The sequence below is a fragment of the Eschrichtius robustus genome, chromosome 3, assembly GCF_028021215.1.
Source record: "Eschrichtius robustus isolate mEscRob2 chromosome 3, mEscRob2.pri, whole genome shotgun sequence".
Classification (NCBI taxonomy): Eukaryota; Metazoa; Chordata; class Mammalia; order Artiodactyla; family Eschrichtiidae; genus Eschrichtius; species Eschrichtius robustus.
In genome coordinates, this window is record NC_090826.1 from 21,350,234 (window position 1) to 21,368,580 (window position 18,347).

At 50.8% G+C, this 18,347-nt stretch overlaps 1 protein-coding gene across 1 annotated transcript; it reads right to left on the bottom strand.

Moving 5' to 3' along the window:
- Positions 1 to 2,734: 2,734 nt before the first annotated feature.
- KDF1 (keratinocyte differentiation factor 1) lies at positions 2,735 to 5,537 on the bottom strand. The gene is made up of 3 exons (XM_068537812.1): positions 4,499 to 5,537; positions 3,903 to 3,977; positions 2,735 to 3,339 (listed from the first exon to the last, which is right to left on the bottom strand). Exons 1-3 carry the CDS (start codon positions 5,535 to 5,537, stop codon positions 3,257 to 3,259), a joined length of 1,197 nt encoding a protein of 398 aa, XP_068393913.1. The 3' UTR covers positions 2,735 to 3,256.
- Between the last annotated feature and the right edge of the window lie 12,810 nt (positions 5,538 to 18,347).

Sequence of the window (18,347 nt, forward strand, 5' to 3'; positions counted from 1 at the left end):
TTCCACCTGTGTCCTCCCTTCCCTCTGGCCTTTCCCTGGGGGACAGGCCTCTTATGGCTGCTGCTGGGATCTGGGGGCTTGTCTTCCAGCCCAGGTTCTGCCATGTGATCTAGGGCAAGTCCTTGCCCCTCCCTGGGGCTCAGTTTCTCATTAACTTAAATGGAGGATTCAAACAAGGCTTTTAGTCTGTGTATGATTCTGACCAAAAGTGGCTAAAGGGACCAGAACATATGTCAGATTCTCAGAGGGGCCCATGACTCAGCAAAGTTTTAAGACCAGCCCGGCTTGATTCCATTTTCATCTCTAAGACAATTTCCCACAGCACTGGGTCTGTCCTCTAGCCCTGGAGCAAGTGTTTCTAAAACTACACTCTTATTCCCAGGGGCAGAGAGCAGCAGAGGCTGGGGAACCGCCCAGGCCTCAGATTGGCTCTGTGTGTGGTGGGGATCTGGCCGGGAAGGCAGGGTGAAGCCCAGTGGAGCCTATTGTGTGTCTCTGACCTGGACCTCTGCAGGTTTTAGGGCTTCACAGAGTGAGCCACTGAGGGAGTGCCAGGGCTGGAGAGGTGTTCCCTTCTGCCTAAATCCAGCCACCAGAGCTGACCCTTTGGTGGGAGAGTACAGGTCACAGTGCAGGGTGCCACAGAGGTCATGGTTACAGCAAGAATGTCTAGGTTGGCTTGGCCAGGGTGCTATGCTCTGTGGGCCGTGGGTGACCCCTGAATTTCTGGAACACAGCATGTCTGTCCTTTTGGCATTTCAGAATAGCTTGTTAAAGACTTAAAGAAGGTATGCAGTGTTTGGCTTTGTCTGTTTACCAAATTTATAAACCCTCTTTTCTGGGAATGCCAGTAGCAGTTCCCAAGGCTAAGCTTGGAAAATGGTGCTCTCGGGCCAAGGCTAAGATGGAAGGACTGTGGCATCACTCTCCTACTCTGTCCAGCAATATCCCTGGGCTTCAGTGCCCTGTGGTCATTTTTTCTTTTCTTTTCTTTCTTTATTTATTGGCTGCATTGGGTCTTCGTTGCTGCGCGTGGGCTTTCTCGTTGCGGCGAGCGGGCTTCTCATTGCGGTGGCTTCCCTTATTGCGGAGCACAGGCTCTAGGCGTGCAGGCTTAGTTGCTCTGCGGCATGTGGGATCTTCCCCGACCAGGGCTCGAACCCGTGTCCCCTGCATTGGCAGACGGACTCTTAACCACTGCGCCACCAGGGAAGTCCCACGGTCATTTTCTTTACCTTCTTTTTTTTTTTGGCCATGCCATGTGGCATGGCATATGAGATCTTAGTTCCCCGACTAGGGATCAAACTCATGCCCCCTGCAGTAGAAGTGCAGAATCCTAACCACTGGACCACCAGGGAATTCCAGGCCTGTGGTCATTTTCAATCGCAGAGGCCTTGACCTGGAAGAGACAGCAGAGCCTAAGGAAAGGGGCAAGTTTTATCACTGGTACTGGGCCCTGTGGTCATGGCCACAAGGGACCATCCTGTGTGTCCAATAGGAAACTGAACAGACAAGTACAGTTTGTCCAGTCACTTTCCAAAGGGTGCCCATGAGGGCAATAGAAGGTCTGGGGGGTGCTGCAGGTGAAGTGGGGCAGTGAGGGATCCTGGACACCTAGCTTATCATCAGTCAAGACTGGGCTGCTGGGCTTCCCTGGTGGCGCAGTGGTTGAGAATCTGCCTGCCAATGCAGGGGACACGGGTTCGAGCCCTGGTCTGGGAAGATCCCACATGCCGCGGAGCAACTGGGCCCGTGAGCCACAACTACTGAGCCTGAGCATCTGGAGCCTCTGCTCCGTAACAAGAGAGGCCGCGATAGTGAGAGGCCCGCGCACCGCGATGAAGAGTGGCCCCCACTCGCCGCAACTGGAGAAAGCCCTCACACAGAAACGAAGACCCAACACAGCCAAAAATAAACATAATAAATAATAAATAAAAATCTTAAAAAAAAAAAAAAGACTGGGCTGCTGGGCCTGCTCCGGTCTCACTGAGAGAACAAACACACCCCTGTGTGTGAGGAGTAGCCAAGCAAGATCCTTCTGAACCCATCTGGGCTCTGATATCCAAACGGGGAGCCTGCTTCTACCCCAAGCAGGTCAGCTTGCCAGCTTGGGGGCACAACTGCCAAGAGGCCAGCTTCTGGATACAGAGCCACAGTTAGTAGCTGCATGACCCACTAAATTCCTTGACACCTCTGAGCGCCAGCACCTGTGAAAGAAGAATGACCCCCCCCGCCCCACTCCTGGGTTGCTGGGAGTGCTGAGCAGACACCAGCGACCCTGAGTGCTGTCCGCACCAGGGGGAGGTGGAGGGAGCAGCAGGTCTGAGGTGGGGTGGGCTGACACGTGCTCAGGGATTTGGGGAAACTGCAGGGATAGCCAGAAGCAGGCCAGCCTACAGGCAGTGAATTGGGGCAACAGAGGGAGTCCAGGCAGGCCTGCCTAGAAGGACCTCTCAACAGTGACAGAAAGCACGTGGTAAACCCTTCTCAGGCACAGGCACTGTGACTGGCTCTGTCTCCTAGGACTCACCGTGAGCCCGAGAGATGGGCATCACTGCTCTCAGTTCAGCCTCCTGCCCTCAACCCCGCGACACTAAGCCAGGCTGGATACTCTGTGCTGTCTCCTGCTCCACGCAGCAGTCAGGCAGATGGGACAGAAAGGACAGTATCACAGCCAAGATGAGCAGACAGATGTCTATTAAGTTTTGTACTATAGTCACGTTAGGATGTAGAACAACAGCCGAGAACCTAACTGCTCAACAGAACGTAACATGGATTGGGCACTGCCCACAGAATTCCGGAGGCCCTGTCTTCCCCCAAACCCAATCCATTTAAGACAAGCTTCTTTTAGCTGTTACCTTCCCTCCCCGCTGTCCTGGGGAGGGGGAGGTTTGCATGATCGGTTATGGGGTGTGTGTTACAGGGGGAGCATGTTATGGGGGCAGAGTCAGGATTCAGTTCCAGAAGTTAACCCCTCAGTCTTTGCTTTCCATGACCTAGGCTTCCTGAAGACTGTGGGCAGGAAGGAACAGGCCCAGGCAGGGGTCAGCCCAGCGGAGGACCCGGGGGATGTGGGCACCACGGCTCAGTGAAATGCATGTGGTCCAGGAACCAGTCAGCCAAGGCAGGAGGAGCCAGAGTGGGCACTGCTTCTGGGCTCATGGCCTCCCTCTCACAAAGAGGGTTCTGGTCCCGCTCTTCATGCAGTAGACGTGCTCTTCTCAGAAGGGGTTGCGGCCCCTGGGCCCAGTGCGGGTTAGCAGTAGACCTGGAGCAGGGGTGCCCCTGAAGAGTCTGTGTCGGTGCCCTGGAAGGATGAGTCGTGGCTGGCTTGGTATCCTGAAGGGAAAGGGAGCAGGAAACAGAGGCTCAGAGATGGGGAGGGGCTCATGCAAGTCCCTCAGGCAGGGAGAAACCTGCTGAGAAGGAGCAGAGGGGGACTTGAGCCTGGGTCAGTCTGATCCTGGCTGGGTGATCCACTCAGTTTCTTGACCTCTCTGAACCCCAGTCTCGCTCTCTAAAGGGTAATAACCCTGCTCCCAGGGGCTTGTAAAAGCCGAGAGGATAGCAGTAGAAACCACCCATGATGCCTTCTCAGCACCAATGGATGGCCCTCCTCACCCGCCCTCCATTTTCCTCTCCAGTGACCTGGGTTTAGATGCAGGTTCTGGGCACCTGCCCCCCCGCCCCCCGCCGCTGGTTCAGGGGCATCCCCCTGAATCTCCCCCAGCTGAACCTTTAAGCCAGTTTGCAGGACTGGGATGGGGTATAAGGCTGCTCAGGCTTCTCGTCCCTTTCTGATCCCATCCTCACCCACCCCAGGAGGAAGCTGGGAGAGGGGCAGGTGGGGGGCTGCTAGGGCAGTCCCCTCTCCTCTCCACACTCTCATGTCAGGACCAAACCTGGGGCTCCATAAGGCCTCAGCTTTCTGGCGATGGCATCTGCGGTCGTCTCCTGGGAGATCTGCACTGTGAGTTCTAGGGAGGGAACATGAAGGGGCAGTGGTCATTATCACATCCTTTCAACCCTATTCCCCACTTCTGCCCCCAGCCCATTGAGAGAGGGGCCATTCACCCCTGGGCTGGGCTAGGGAAACGATGTTTAAAACAAAGACGCAGAGAGAGAGAGAGAGAGAGGGAGTGTGTGTGTGTGTGTGTGTCTGTGTGTGTCTGTGTGTGTGTCTGTATCTGTGTGTCTGTGCAGGGATGAATGGGTGGGTAGGGGTTTTGGTTAGGCCAGGCCAGGTAAGAGGTCCAAATTCGCATGGGTTCCTGGGTCCTGTTAACTAGGCTAGCTGGTTGGGCCTGAAAGCTGCTCTGGCAGGTGGCAGCAGGGGACAGAAAGAACCTGTTAGGGGATGTAGAAGAGTGGAGAAAAAGGAGGAGGAAGAGCTGGGACCGGCTGAGGGTGGACCCACAGTGGCCAAAGACGCCAGTGCAACCCTCCCTGTCCAGAGCCTCCTCTACTCTGCCCCTCAGCCCTGTGGGGCCCCACCTACCATCCTGGCTGAGCCCTGAGCCCACCATGGTCTCATGGCCACTGTCAGGGGCAGGGGCAGCAGAGGCAGCCACCCTGGTTGAGCGCCCCTCTGTGGTCTGCGGGCGGGCACGGCTCTTGCGGGTACTGATGCGAATGATGCCGCGTACCAGGCGGCCCTCAGCGTCCTGCTCATCCAGGTGGTAGTCCTGGGTGATGCTGCTGATAAGGTCCGATATCTTACTGGTCTTCTCCAGGAACACAGTGTCTGAGGTGCACTTGGCCAGCTCGTCGATCTGGTGTACACTGAACAGCTCTGTCAGCTTCTTGAAGATGAGCACATCGATCTCTCGGCTGGACATGGAGCCACTGCCTATCTCGGGCAGGTCCAGGTCCGACTCGTGGAAGGAGTAGTACTCCTCAGAGCCTCGGGGACTGCTGGCAAGGGTGCTGGGCAGGCTGTGCCGCATGGGTGGGGGGTCGGCCAGTGGCTCCTTGCAGCAGGAGTCCGCGTCCGGGGCTGGGGAGGTGGTGCTGCGGTAGGGATACACAGGAATGCCTTTGAGCTTGACGTCAGGGTAGCTGAAGCTGCTACCCATGGCCGACTTGAGCCGCTGGCCATCCCGCCGGCTGGGAGGGGCACGGTCAGGGCTGGGGGGCACTCCGTTGTGCTCCTTGACCCAGTTGGCTTCAGCAGCCCCTTCAGGGGAGTCCCCAGCGGACAAGCAGGGGCTGCAGCCCCGCACACAGGCTCCACAGCGCTGGAGGCAATCCCGGCAGCGGTGGAAGCAGAAGGCAGCCCGGCACCAGTCCCACACCCAGGGTCGCCAGAGCAGGCAGCAGGCTGGGGGCTCAGCAGCCTGCTCAGCAGAGCCAGAGATGAAGGTAAGGCTCTCGGGTCCATGGTGGCCGGGGTCCTTGGGGTCTGGCCTACGGGTGCGACGGCTTGGTGGGGCCCAGGATGGCTCGTCATATGTCTCCAGGCATAGCTCCGTTGGCCGCTCCCAGGGTCCCAAGCGTGGGGGCCCAGATGATGGGCGGGGGTGTCCAGGGCGGGGCATGGCTCACCGCATGGTTTGCCGTAGCCAGGCACCTGTGGGGGAGAGGCCAGGAAGGAGTCAGGATCAGAGGTCAGCGGCGAGCTCCTGCGCTATGACCTGAGGAGCTTCAGACTTCTGGTTTCCGAGAGGTCTGTGATGTGGATGGGCCCAAGTATGCCCACGAACCCTGTCTAGTATCCCCTTGCTCCCCAGAGAGGAAGTTCTTTCTGTGGTCTAACTATGTATCAGAATCTCCTGGGACTTCACACCCATTGGGATGGTTACTATTAAAAACAGAAATGACAAGCATTGGAGAAGATATGGAGAAGTTGGAACCCTTGTGCATTGCTGGTGGGAATATAGAGTGGTATGGCTGCTGTGGAAAACAGTGTGGAGTTTCCTCAAAAAGTTAAACATAAAATTACCATCTGATCCAGCAATATCACTTCTGCATATATACTCAAAATGATTGAAAACAAGCACTCAAACAGATACTGGTACACCAATGTTCACAGCAGCATTATTCACAATAGGCAGAGATGGAAACAACCCAAATGTTCATTGATGGATGAAAGAATAAACAAAATGTGGTCTATACACACAATGGAATATTATTCAGCCCTAAAAAGAAATGAAATTCTGATACACGCTATAACATTGATAAGCCTTGAGACATTACGCTACATGAAATAAGCCTAAAACAAAAGGACAAATATTGTATAGTCCCACTTATATGAAATATCTAGAACAGTCAAATTCACAGAGACAGAAAGTAGAATGGTAGTTGCTGGAGATGGGGGAGAATGGAAAGTTAGTATATAGCAGGTAGAGTTTCAGTTTGGGAAGATGAAAAAGTTCTAGAGATGGATGGTGGTGATGGTTATACAACAGTGTGAATGTGTTTAATGTCACAGGACTATAACGTTAAAATTACTTTAAAAAATTAAAATGGTAAATTTTATGCATATTTTACCATATGAAAAGAAAAATCTCCTGAGATCTCACTTTCTGGGCAATGGTCTCCCTGAGCTTCTTCCCACTGTTGGTAAGCCCAGCAGCACAGAGCCTCTGAGGCTGCTCAACAAATGCCTTTCCATTGACTTGCTACAGAACCTGATCATTACCACCTTCCCTTTCTTCCCCTCCTCTTTCAAATCAGACATGGGAATCAACAGGTCCCCAGTCAATGTTTCAGTATGGCTCAGATTTGCTCTCCTATCAACATTTAACATCAAGCACTGTGTTGCTTCCTTTGACTAGACGAGAAAGCCAAGCCTCAAAATACATCTTCTTTCCCTTTTCGACTTGGTTGCTAGCAAGCTCAGAGCTAAGATTTCACTGAACCTGGCCCTGTGTTAGGTACAGAAGAACCAAAAATGAATGAACTATAGGCGCTGTTCCTGTGATTCACACATGGTTTTGTAGGGAAAACAGATGCTCAAAAGCTCATGAGCTGGAACACGTAGGATATATGGGGCATCATGGGAGTAAACAATTCTGCCTGCGGGAACATTACGTAGTGATGTACTTGGGAGGGTCCTTGATCACATGTAGGGGTGTGCTGGGGAGTAACTATCCTTAGCCTGGATTTTCTGAGACATTAATCTCTTAACTTTTTATTTATCCCTGATTTAATGGCACTAGTGTCCTAGAACTGGTGATGTGAAAGGAACCTGGGACTGGGCATCAGGATATCTGTATCCTAGTCCCAGTTCTGGCTCTAATAGGCAATGTGCTTTGGGCAAATCAATGCTACCTCCCTAAACTGGCCCACCACCATCTCTCACCCACATACTGTCAAGGCCCCCATCCTGGCTACCTCTATTCCCTTCTACTTATGGCAGCCAGTGACAATTTAAAACAACAACAACAACAACAAAACACAAATCTGGAGAAACTCGGCAGACACTACTTTAATCAAATGATCAAAATTAACATTATTAATAATGGGACAAACTGACATGATGTGTCTCCTGATACTATGCACTAAAAAGGACACAGCATCGCTTATGGAGTAGTCCTGCCAAAAATGTATAACCTGAATGTAATCATGAAGAAACATCAGACAAGCCCAAGTTAAGGGACATGACACTAAGTGGACTGTGTGATCCTGAATTGAATCCTGGATCACAAGGAGAAATTGAATAATTGGTAAAATTTAAAAATAGACTGTATATTATTTAATAGTATTACGTCAATGTTAAATCTCCAATGTTAAATAAGACAATGTTCTTATTCTTAGGCAACATATACTGAAGCATTTAGGGGTAAAGAAGAATGATGTCTGCAACCTAACCTCAAAGGGTTCCCCCCAAAACAGAAGGTATATGTGTGTAGACAGAGAAAAGGAGGGAATGTTAGCCATGGTGAATGCGGATGAGGAGGATACAGGAATTCTTTAACTATTCCTGCAACTCTTCAACCCATTCCCCCAGCCCCACTCAGCGGTCCTTCTCCAAGGACACTCTAGAACCTCAACTCAGATGGGAGCCCCTCTCCCCACAGCATTCTGCTGGGATCTTGGTCAGCTGAGTTGGCTTTGAACCCAGTGTTTGAAGATAAGCCTATATGACCCCGAGGGGCAGGGACTGTGTCTGATTCCTTTCTGCATCAGTGTCTGGAACAAGCTTGGTACAGTAAGTACTTCAGGAGACTAATACATTCTGTGTGACCTCTGGGTAGAACCAGGACCATTAGGTAGAAAGAGAAAGGACTTAGGCTCCAGGCTGACCAGAGTGGGGGGAGCAGCAGTCTGGCGAGAGTAAGGTGAAGTCCCCCTCCAAAGGTGTGCAAACTGAAATTGTAACAGGTGACCTGAAAGTCCCTCACAATCCAGAGAGGCAAGCGGTTAAAAACCTTTGCCTGGGTTTGAGCAATGTTGGGGTGGGTATGGATTTATTCATTCACTCATTTATGAATATTTACTGAGAGCCTGCTGTATGCCAGACACGGCTAAATTCCGTGGATAAAGTGGTAAAACAGACAAAATTCCCTAACCTCAGGAGTTTGCCTTCTAGTAAAAGAGTTAATTATTGAAAGCTTACATTATTCTCAGTGCTTTAAATGTATTCAACTAATTAATTCTCACAACCCTATTTGTAGGTATTATTGTTGTTGTTGTTATACAGAGGCACAGAGAGGTTAACTAAGTTGTCCAAAGCCACACAGCTGTTTGAATGCAAGTGGCCTGGCCCAGACTCTTATCCACTACCCCATCCCATCTATTATTTGGGAGGAAGGGGGCAAAGTGGTCAGCTGCCAGCTCCATGGGTGAGCCTGTGCCCAAGGAGGGCCTGCATAGGGAGAGCCCTGAGTCTTTCAGGCTCAGCCCTTGGATCAGGAGGGTTGGCACATCTACACTGTTTGAACCACACTGAGCTCTGGGGTACCTGGGGTTTGTAAGAACAACAAGAGGTTATTGTTCATGGTCTTGGTTACTGTCTCCTCCTCTACCTCCAAGGTTTTAGCAGTCGCTACCATTCATTAAATTCATCCAACAAATATTTTCTGAGCACCTACCATGTGCTCAGCACTGTACTAAATGCTGAGGAAGCAGCAGCAAATGGGCCAGAAATAGGCTCCAGCTCAAGAGGACTTTTGCTTTATTTAACACTCACAATTGCCCAGCAAGTATTATATCTCCACTTTACAGGTCAGGAATCTGAAGCTCAGAGAGGTGAAGTGACTTGCCCAGAGACACCTAGCTGGAAAGGAATGGAGCTGGATTTGTTCCGTGGTCCGCCAGACTCTGGAGCCCCTGTACTTTGCTCTGTGCCACACATCTCGGGGGGGGGGGGTGGCGGGGGGGGATGGAGGAAAGGGGGACAAGACCTGGGGTAAGGACAGTGCTTGGCTTCAGTTTTCCCCTCCTTTCTAGGCCCTAAACCCTCCTAAAGTCAATCTCAGCCCATTTTGTCCTGGCTGTATCTCTCCCTCACTGCTGCTGCCCCCACCTCCAAAATCCTCGAACACCAGTCTCTTGGTTTATCAGGGGCTCCTGTTGTGGCCTGGGGTAAGACTCCTGGCCTCAGTTTTCTCGTCTTTAACAAGGGGAGTGAGGAGTATCTTCAGGGGCCACCTTGAGGTTTAAATGAGATCTTACTGCGCAGGGGCCTTAGAGCTGTGCCTGGCACCTGGGAGGGGCTGGGTCAGTGGGCGCCCCAAGGCACTGCAGGGATCCTCCTCAGGGTCAGAAGCTCCCAGGCCCCAGGCACACCCTCCCCAAACTTCTAATTGATGCTCTCCCACTCCCCCTTAGTCCCTGAGAACACACATACTCCGAGGTCTGTCTCCGTCCCATCCCCTTCTTCCGAAGGTGCTCAGGTCAGGACGGGCCGCACCAGCCTGTGTCCCACCCACTCGAGTCTTGCACACCCAGCCGAGAGGGGCACCCCAGCCCTGCTCACGAAACAGCTGTCGGCTCTCGTGCCCGGCATCCGTGCACCCTTGATCTCCTGCCCCAAAGGCTCAGCCCGGGACTCCCGCATCCGCGGGCACCTAGTCCCGGGGGCAAAGGAGAAGCAGACCCCGGCACTGCCGCTCGGACTAGCATAGCCCCTACACCAGCAATGCCCTCGGGGCAAGCACCAGCTTCGCCAGCTGCAGGGGCCCTCTTCCCGCGGGCGGACCCAGCCTCTCGACACTGTTCCTCAGGGTGTGCACGGCCCCCTCTCCCCTCCCGCCCCCGCCTCCCCAGCAAGCACGGCTCCCACCCCAAGCCAGCGCAGCCCTAAGGGCGAACACGGCCCCCTCACCCCAGTTTGCCCGCCCAGACCAGGCGCCCGCTCAGGCCGCTCCCTGGCCGGGCCCGGCCCGCGCACCCCGGAAGTGGGAGGGTGGCACCGGAGGAACCGGCCCCAGGACCCTCGTCTCGCCCGGGCGTAGCCTCGGGGGTCTCTCCACACCGGTGCCGCCTTGGTTCGCGCCCCCTCGGGCCCGCGCGGGGCTTACCTGTCCCGCCAGGTGAGCCGCCTCCAGCTCGGCCCCTCCCCCCGCCCCCCTCGCCGCTCACCTGGGGCGCAGGTGAGCGTCTCGCGGGAGCGCTGCACGGGTAGCCGCTGGGGACACACTTCCTGCCTCCGCGAAGCGCCTCCGCCGCGCACCTGAGCCGAGGCCCCGCCCTGGGAGCTGGGCGGGCACTGCGGCCGGGCTCTGGCACTCGGTCCGCGGACTGCGAGAGCAGCGCTCGGCCTAGTCCGGGTAAGTGAGGTGTGGCGGGCCCGGTGGACAGACGCCGGGGCTCAGTTTGCTTTTCTATTAAATGGACAGATGGGCCCAGCAATCTCTGAGCTGCTGCGGAGGACTTGCCGGGCCTTAAAAGGCTAAGCTCAAAGGGCATGTCTCCTGAAACTCCTTCCCTGACGCCTACGCCTGTCTGGTTTTCTCTGTACTCCTTATCATAATACTCAGCACACTGTTTTCTTGTCTTCCGTCTCCTCCTTTAGCCTCTGACTAGGGTATGCTCTTGTTCCCAAATGCCCCGGGTGCCCAGAGCAGGACCTGGCACATCCTAGGGTCTCAGCAGATATTCTCTACTGATTGAATCGTTGGGACCTGATTTCTCCGTTTGTCCTGAGGCAGAACTGGGGGCCTGGTTCCTCTGCTCTGATCAGTTCACCTTCTCTTTTCCAGGAAATCTGCAGAGGAAGACAGAGGCCTCTGCTCTGGGGCGGGTGGAGGAGGAGACTGGGCTGTGCAGTCCTGAAACATCCCAGATCAGCAGAGGTGGCCACAATGGGCCATGATCACAGCATCCCATGGGGTCTCTGGAAGAGGCAACATCATTGGGTGGCAAGAGTCAGGGGTCGGATTATTCTGGGTTCCTGCTCCCCTTAATACCAACAATAGCACCAATAAACAAGTGACTTTTAGGGAACATCTCCAGGATCCATGCTAACCCCCTTACTTGCATAGTATTATTTAGTCCTTACACCTGAGGATTACACCTCAGGTGTTATCATTCCCATTTTACAGGTGAGGAAACTGAGACTTAGGACGGGGAGATTATTTGCTCAGGCAGTTGGCCCAAATGGTGTGACTTTGGGTAAGACACTTCCTTCTCTAAGGCTCATCTGTGGAGATAATAGTACCTCTCTCAAACTGGGAGAATTAAAAAAGATAATGGATGCAAAATGAGATAAAGGATATGGGAAGAGATCACTGGAGTAAGGACTGGTAAGTGGGAGGAATTCAGTACTGCCTAGACCCCTTCCCTCCAGGTGTACCAAAGATACACAACCTCCTAAGCCTAGATGGAGATACTGCCAATTAGGACAGTATCTTTGTCTGCCCTGTTTGAGTTGCCTAGTCCTCTCCTTGCCCAGCCAGGGTGGGACACTCCTTGGAAGCTAATTCCCATGGCAACTGGGGGGTTTCCTTCCCTATCTCACCTCTCAGGACACCATTGTCTCATTCCACAGGTGCCCTGCCATGTGCACAGAGTAGATGCTCAATTTCCACCAGAGACCCTCCTTGGCAGTCCCTCCCACCACATCTTGTTCACATTCTCACCTGGGGCAAGTGGCCGTTGTACCTTCATTTGGAGCTCAGAAGGTGAGTCACATAGTGTACAATTGAATATCTGTGTGCCCTAAGACCCAGTAAGTGCATTCCTGTGTTACAGACACAAGAATTTCACACATATGCCAAGAGAAATGTACAAGAATGGTAGTAGAAACATTGTTCACAGTAGCCCCAAACTGAAAACATCCAAATGCCATTGACAGGAGGTAAAGAAACGTGGAATAATTATATAGCAGTAGAAAATGAATGAAAAATAGCAGTATGGCTGGATCATGGTGATATAATACTGAGTGAAAAAAATGCAAGTCCCAGAAGAGTGCATGTGGAATGGTATCCTTTTCATAAAGTTCAAATACAACTAGAAGTACTATATTTAGGCATAATATTGGGTTGAACCATATGAAGTTGCTGTTTTTGACCTGTTTTGACCTAAAAAAAGGGGGAGAGGGCAAATTCAGAAGGTTAAACCTAATTTATGTGTGAAAAAAAAACTTAAAAAAAAAAAGGCAAGAGAATGAGGAACACAGAATTCAGAATAGTGATTGCCTGGGGGTGGGGTAGTGGAGGGGTCAGGAATGGTGGGGAACCATAAGTAGATTTAATTTTTAGTGATGTTCTGATTCTTGTGTTGGATTCGAGGACTTTCATTTTATCATGAATGAATGAGTGCATGAAAAAAATAACTTATGCTGTAACTAAATAATTAAGGGCACGGTTACTTGCCAGGTTTTCAAGGTAGCAAAAATCCAAGCATCTGGAATCTTATTCAGTTTTCCCCCATTCATTTATTCATTCTTTTCTTTTAAAGATTAAAGTATAATTTACATACAGTAAAATTTACCTTTTTTAGGGTACAGTTCTGTGAGTTTTGAAAAATACATACAGTTGCATAACCACCACCACAAGTCAAAATATAGATCAATTTCATCACCCCCCCAAATTTCCCTAAACCCTTCTGCAATCAGTTCCTCCGCACTATCTGAGCCCTTGGCAACCACTGATCTTTCTTCTGTCTTCATGGTTTTGCTTTTTCCAGACCACGTTTAGTAAAAGTACATTGCAAAATTCTGATTCTGTAGTACCTAAAATGCTGTAGATTAATAAGTAGGAACATGATGATTGAAGCAGCTCAGAACTACTTTCTTTGTCTAGAAAGGAAAAAAAAGAAAAAAGGGGAAGGAAGGGAAATATGATCTCTGAACCTCTGCCTGTACTTGCTGATGTGTGAGGGAACCTTTCTCTGGAGCCCCTGCCTCTCACCAGCTGTGGGGCCTTGGAGAAGCCACTTCCCTTCTCCTCATCTGTAAAATGGAGATGATAATATTTCCTCCTCCAGAGTGTTTTGTGGAGTACTTTGCAAAAGGCACAAGTTAGCTGGTATTTTAATCATAGCCACACTGAAACCTCTCTCCTCATCTGCCCTTCTCCCTCCCACACTCAAATACACTGGGCCTTGTTCCCAAGGGCCCATACCCCTGCCACAGTGTATACTGAAAAACTCTGTCAAAAACTGATGACAGTGTAGGTATATACCAAAAATAACTGAAAACAGGTACTTATACGCCAGTGTTCATTGCAGCACTATTCACCATAGCCAAACGGTGGAAAACTCAAGTGTCTATCAACAGATGAGTGGATAAACAAAATATGGTATATATGCACATTGGAGTATTATTTAGCCATGAAACGAATGAAGTTCTGATACATGCTACAGCATAGATGAACCTTGAAGACATCGTGCTAAGTAAAATAAGCCAGACACAGAAGGACAAATATTGTGATTCCACTTATATTAAATATTCAGAATAAACAAATTCATAGAGACAGGTATTAGAGGTTTCCAGGGGCTGGAGGGAGGGAGGAATTGGGAGTTATTGCTTAATGGGTACAGAGTTTCTATTTGGGATGATGAAAAATTTTGGAAATAGAAAATGGTGATGGTTGCACAACAGTGTGAATGTAATCAATGCCACTGAATTGTAACTTAAAAATGGGCAAAATGGCAATTTTTCTGTATATATATATATATATATATATATATATATTTTTTTTTTTTTTTTTTTTTGGTTGTTTTTGTTTGTTTGTTTACCACAATTTAAAAAGCCCCCAATGGGCTTCCCTGGTGGCGCAGTGGTTAAGAATCTGCCTGCCATTGCAGGGGACACGGGTTTGAGCCCTGGTCCGGGAAGATCCCACATGCCGTGGAGCAACTTAGCCCGTGTGCCACAACTACTGAGCCTGTGCCTCTAGAGCCCGCGAGCCACAACTACTGAGCCCGCGTGCCAAAACTACTGAAGCCCGTGCGCAGCAGCAATGACCCAATGCAGCCAAAAATAAATAAATTTTAAAAAAAAGAAAAGAGAAGATTAAAAAAAAAAAGTCCCCAACGGAATTCCCTGGTGGTCCACTGGTTAGGACTTGGTGTTTTCACTGCTGAGGGCCTGGGTTCAATCCCTGGTCGGGGAACTAAGATCCTGGCTTGGCCAAAAAAAAAAAAAAGCCCCCAAACTGATGACATTCTTTGAAAACAAAACAAGGTACCTTATGGGTCCAGCATTTAGCATAACAAAGGAGAGAAGTCTATTGGAGTGAAGTTTCCAGATAATAGTCCACCTCTCCTGTGCACTTCTCTTTACAGTTTACAAAGCAAACTCCTTTAAATTTGATCCTTACAACAGCCCTAGAGGTAGCCATGGTCATATTCATTTTACAGATGGGGAAACTGAGACACATCAAGGTCCCAAGGCCATACTGTGAGTTAGTAGTGAAGCTGGGTGGGAACCCAGTCCTTCTGGCTCCCAGTAAGAAACACTGTGTCCTCCTCCTGGCCCTTAAAGCTGTGTTTGGGCTTCTTTCTAAGCAGAAAGTCCTGCCTTTCTAACCACCTGAGTTCAGTTTTTCCTCTTGGCCACAATTGGGGGCCATTGTCCTGATCCTCTGCTTCCACCGCTGTTGCTCTGTTCTGATCCATGTTTACTTTTCTGGTCTCCTTCCTCGGCCACCATTCAGGCTCCTGGACTGGTGAAAGAATGAGGGGGAGAGGGAGGTGTCAAGGATGGCTGGGGTTCTGGCTTGTGCTAGTGGATGGATGGAGATGACTGGGGAGGGCAGGTTTGGGGTATAAAAGTGTAAACTTGGAGTTAGACCTGTTGAATTTAAGTATTTGTGAGATGGCCAAGAAATATCATGATTGTATATATGGATGACATTCACAGTGATACTTGGAAGCTATAAGACCTGCAGCTTTGGGTGTGAGGAGAAGCAGTGGGCCAGGGGAGTGTGGGCAGTGGAGTGTGGATCCATTGGTATGCGCTCCTTGCCTCTGGTGTGCTTCTCCCATAGGGGGCACTAGGGGGCAGCACTCAATGGCAGAAATTGCCAGAACTTCGGAGTCACAGGATCTAAGTTGGAGTCCTAGATATACCCCTGTTCAGCAGCAGTGTGAACTTATCGCTTTGAACCTCAGTGTTTCTCATCCTAAAATGGGATTAATGTGAGGTAGGACAGAATGGTGGTTCAGAGTTTGAACTCTGGAGCCAGGGAGCCTGAATTTATGTCCCAATTCTGCCATTTGCTAGCTGTGTGACTTTGACCACATTATTGAACTTCTCTGTGCCTCAGACGCCTTTTCCACAATGTTAAAGTAGTAATAGTTTCAAGTGGTGATTACTACAGAGGCCAGCACATGGTAATTAGATGACAGCTATTTTATTTTAACCCTTTCTTCCTGCCCCCTCTCTGCCTCCCCAGCCATTCTGGGGCCAGGACTCTCAGAGGCCAGACCACTGCCTCTGAGAATAAGGAGGAGAACAAATTACTATGACTGACCATAATCATCTACTGTGTGTTAGGTATATTATGAGCCTTATTCCCATTTAATCCTCACAATAACTCAGTGAATATAGATCCCAAATCCTTATTTTATAGCTAAGAAAACAGAGGTTCAGAGATTTAAGCCTCTTGCCCAAGTTCACACAACTAGTTAAGGGGCAGAGCCCAGAACTGAGCCCAAGTTCTTTCTGTTCAGAGCCTGAGCTCTTTGCAGTGGCTCCTCTGGATACCACTGAAACTGGGCTCTGGAGAATGCCCCAGGCCCCAGCAGAATGGGGGAATTCTCCCCTCAAGAATTCCCTTCTGTAATCAGCTCTAATTCTACTTAACATACCTCTCTTTCCCAGATATAATTTCCTGGACTTCTGAATGGAATAAATGGAATGGAACCACCTGAAAGGGAGCCCCGTGGGAATAGAATGGTGGAGGATGAACAGAATTGGAACATGGAAGTTGAGGCTGTCTTGGCTTTTCTGATTGGTCAGTCTGTCTATATTTGTCAAACAGTGGGCCAATGACTGTTCAGAGTTGCCTCTCCCCTTTCCTTCATTGGCTAAAGGATGGTGTTCCTGGAGGCTGGAGAGAACCAGGGGAGTCCTGGAGTTATGCTGGGGAATGTTGGACAGGTAAGCTGGGATCTGGGCTGGGCTGATAATGTGGTTAGAGGTGTAGTTGGAGCCCTGGAGTTCTAAGGAGCTGGGCTATAAGCGCTTCTGGAACTCTAGGTTGGGCTGTTGAGAGGGAGACCCCAGGTCCACCTGACACTGGGGGAATTACTGGGGCTCCCTGGCTTTAGTTTGCATGGCACCCAGTTGCTAGGCCTGGAGGGAGCTGCAGGCCGAGAAGCCATCCTGTACCAGGTTGAGCCGGTGGCTGCTTCTTTGGTTCTGAATTTGGTTCTAAGCTCTAGTAGAGGTATTTTCTGCAGAGTCCTCGTGCTGGAAGAAACTTCATCCAACTCCTTCAGTTTACTGATGAGGAAATAAGGCTCCTGAAGAGAATGGCTTTAGCTGAGGTCACATAGTGAATAAGCAGTGGGCCCTGGAGGAGGTGGTGTCAAGACAGTCTGGGTTCAAATCCTGCCTTTACCACCTAGTGCTTTGTGAGCTGGGGCAGCAACTCAGCCTGTCTGGGCTTTAGCTTCCACATCAGTAAAATCTATTCATTCAGCCCTTCTCTTGCCTAGCCTCCACCTCACCCCCAGTACTGCTCCCTCACTCTCTTACACACACACACACACACACACACACACACACACAACACACACACACAGCGGCTTGGACACACATAGCCGATGCTGAGTCTCCCGGTCCCTCACAGGGAACAATAGGCAGCTCTGGCCACTGAACACCACCCCCAATTTCTGGCTCTCTCCCCCCGCCCCCAGCCAGTCTCACATCCCCTGTTAAGCCTTCCCAGAGAGCCCCCAGCTAGAAGGCTGTCTCCCTGAGTTACCGCAGAGGGCTGTCTGAGCCCTCCTCTGATGCTTTCCCTCTCCCCAGACAGGAGCTCCTGGAGAGTAAAGTCTGGTCTGATTCATCTCTGAGTCCCCAGCACCCAGCTCAGGACAGGGTCCAAGGGCTATGGCTGGGAGTGTTTGTGGGAGGAGTAAGTGAAGGAAGCCCCTCCAACCCCTCTCCTTTCTCGGGAGCCCATGACCTTCACCCTCCCAAACCACTGATGTGGCAGAAAGAGCCCTGGAGTGGGGGCTTACACAGACCTAGGATGAAAACTCAGCCCAGACTCTTCCTAACTGTGGGTACTTGGGAAATGACCTCACTTCTCCGAGCCTCAGTTCCCTCTTCTATAAGTAGCCTTTCTGGGGGGATGCGGACGTGTAAGCTGAGAACTGGAAGACTTAGACAGAAAGACCTAGAGGAAGAGTCTTCTGGGCAGAGTAAAGAGCTGGTGTGAATGGCCCAAGATGGAGATGAGCTTAGCATGTTCGAGAAACAGAAAGGAAGCTAGCATTGCTGGAGCGCATTGAGCAAGGGGAGAGTGACTGGTGGTGGGGGTGGAGACGTGACGGGCACTGGACTGCACAGGGCTCGAAGGCCACTGAAGAGTCTGTCTTTTAATCTAAGTGATATAGGAAGTAACTGGGGGGTCTCAAGTGGGGGGGTGGGTGACTTGATCTGACTAATACCCCAGAAGCTTCACTCTGGTCCCTGTATGATGACTGCCGGAGAGTAAGAGTGGAGGCAGGGAGTCCAGTGAGGAGGCTTTGGGAATAATCCAGGCGAGAGAGACAGTGGCCTGGACCAGGGTGTGCCTGGGAATGAGGTGAGAAGTGGTCAGTTACATGATATATTCTGGATGTGGATCCCACAGGACTGGATGTGCCAGACATGGGCAGAGAGGGCTCAGGATGACCCTTGGTTCAGTTATCTATTGCTGAGAAATAAACCACCCCAAAACTTAGTGGCTTAAAATGATATATTATTTCTAAAAATTCTGTGGTTCAGCGGGGGTCAGCTG

Coding starts and splice junctions, on each gene's coding strand:
- KDF1 (XM_068537812.1), bottom strand. CDS start 5,537: ATGCCCCGCCCTGGACACCCCCGCCCATCATCTGGGCCCCCACGCTTG. Junction 3,978..4,498: donor CTCAGGGCTCAGCCAGGATG/GTAGGTGGGGCC, acceptor TTCCCTCCCTAG/AACTCACAGTGCAGATCTCC. Junction 3,340..3,902: donor GAGGCCTTATGGAGCCCCAG/GTTTGGTCCTGA, acceptor CTTTCCCTTCAG/GATACCAAGCCAGCCACGAC.